General features: G+C 33.8%; 1 protein-coding gene across 1 annotated transcript; it reads right to left on the bottom strand.

Moving 5' to 3' along the window:
* Window positions 1-265: 265 nt before the first annotated feature.
* LOC117113954 (receptor-type tyrosine-protein phosphatase mu-like) lies at window positions 266-1,537 on the bottom strand (the record flags this gene model as incomplete). Its single annotated transcript, XM_033257463.1, has 3 exons — window positions 266-345; window positions 840-1,154; window positions 1,280-1,537. Coding segments are annotated over 3 exons (653 nt in total), but the record flags the coding sequence as incomplete, so codon positions are not given.
* Window positions 1,538-1,964: the final 427 nt, after the last annotated feature.

Genomic DNA, 1,964 nt, shown 5'->3' on the forward strand with positions numbered 1-1,964 from the left:
GTTGAATATTCTAGAACTGAAAGAACATTCATCAGAAATTTGTCATCAAAATCTATATCAAAATAATAAATAAATTCATAAATAAGAGGCAGGATACTATCCCTCATATTGTGTCAGACAGCTATTGCTAGATGAGGTCATCCAATTAAAAATAATAAAATGCCATTATTTTAATAATACCTCTATGCTGCCAGCAATGCAACTACAAAGAGATACCAGAAGCATATGGTGTACCAGAATTGGAGAATATAAAAAAACAACTTACCGTTAATTGTTGCCAAAAAATGTTGATTCTTTTAGGAAACTTGTAACTCGAATTTGCGCTGACTACTGGTGCTGTTGGTTCTGAAAATAATATTATTAAAAGGAATGAAAGCAACTAACCATGACTTTGATTTGCATAAATATGTTTGAGGTGAACTATCGTATAAAAATTGTCATGTCATGCGACACACCTCAAAAGATAGGAACTGCTAACTGTCATCTAAGAAAGATGTCGTTAGCCATCCCTAAGTTTAGATATTCATTGTGAGTAAAAGTTTGTTATTCTACTTTAATATTAAATAATTATAATTATCTTCATAAATCATCATCATAATATATTACCATCATTACCACCATCACATTCATCATCACTGTCACCTTCGTTATCATCATCATTATCATCATACAGAATTTTAAATTATCACCATCAACCTACATAAATCATCATCACGCTAAGTCATAAATCAGCATCACTCTTAATCATCTTCACCATTACAAATCACCATCACCTGCAAAATCACAGATCACCATCAACATCACCATGATTAAATAAAAAAAGATTCAAATGTGTTTACCTCCACAGACTGTTGATGCAGTTAGCTCATTACTTCCCCTTGGACCTTCACCCCCAGCACCTTCCCTGACCGCTGCTATAGCAAAGTCATATTCTTCTTCCCACCGTAAACCAGTCACTGTGGCTGTAAGACTGTTGTCTTGAGGCATGTGGCGCCAGAGCCCAGATGATGAAGACCGTCTGTAATATAAAACATATCCAATAACGGGACCATCACCACCATCTCCACTACTGGTACTCCAGTTCCTCCATCTCAATTCCACTGATGATCCAGTAACCGTCAGTGTGCTTGGTTGTCCAGTATACGTTGGTAATGCTAGTTGAAAAAACGTACAATAAATTCAAAATAATTAATAATCCATTCGTTACAATCATGACAAACCACTGATCTTTAACATTAATTACATAATAATACAAGATAATGCCAAAAAAAAGACTTACCAAAGAGATTAAGTGAATGATCTGCATATGCTGTATATGGATCCCTAGCAAGTCTGCAGATATATGTAACAGTAGGATTCGCTTCACCGGTAAATGTAACCCTGGTAACCCCATTTGCTTGTGTGCGTGCAGTTTCTGCAGCAGGTTGACTACCAATAAGGAACTGGATGGTAACACCAGTCACATTACCTTGAATGTCACATTGGAATGTAGAAATCTGACCTGGATTAACTTTTGTGTTAGAAGAAGCAGAGATTCCTACAATAGCAAGAAGCAGGAATAAAATATATACAAAAACATATAAATTATGATGAAAATATATTGCCTCTTGTAAGACTGAATTTTTTAAAATAATTAATATTATTTTAAAATTTGTTTGGTTCAGTAAACTAAGTCTAATTATGAGGCTTAAGGAAATTAAACAATTTTGACAGGATATGTACCCAAGATATTAAAATGAATTAAATTATTTTAATTGTCATTTATACTGGGATACATGTTCATTATCAAGCTATTGTTCTCCACACATCGTCCAGTATAATACTTGTGGAGTTAAGCTGTTTTAGTGGTGAGAAAATTTCTGGTTTTTTAGAAGATTTGAAAGGCAAATTTCTTGCTTTGATCCCGTTAATAAACTAAAAATATCCTACCAAAACTTTTTAGGGGGTCTTTTTAAGTGGTGAAT

This window comes from Anneissia japonica, unplaced genomic scaffold (genome assembly GCF_011630105.1).
Source record: "Anneissia japonica isolate Jap-2015-1 unplaced genomic scaffold, ASM1163010v1 scaffold6086_len1964_cov186, whole genome shotgun sequence".
Classification (NCBI taxonomy): domain Eukaryota; kingdom Metazoa; phylum Echinodermata; class Crinoidea; order Comatulida; family Comatulidae; genus Anneissia; species Anneissia japonica.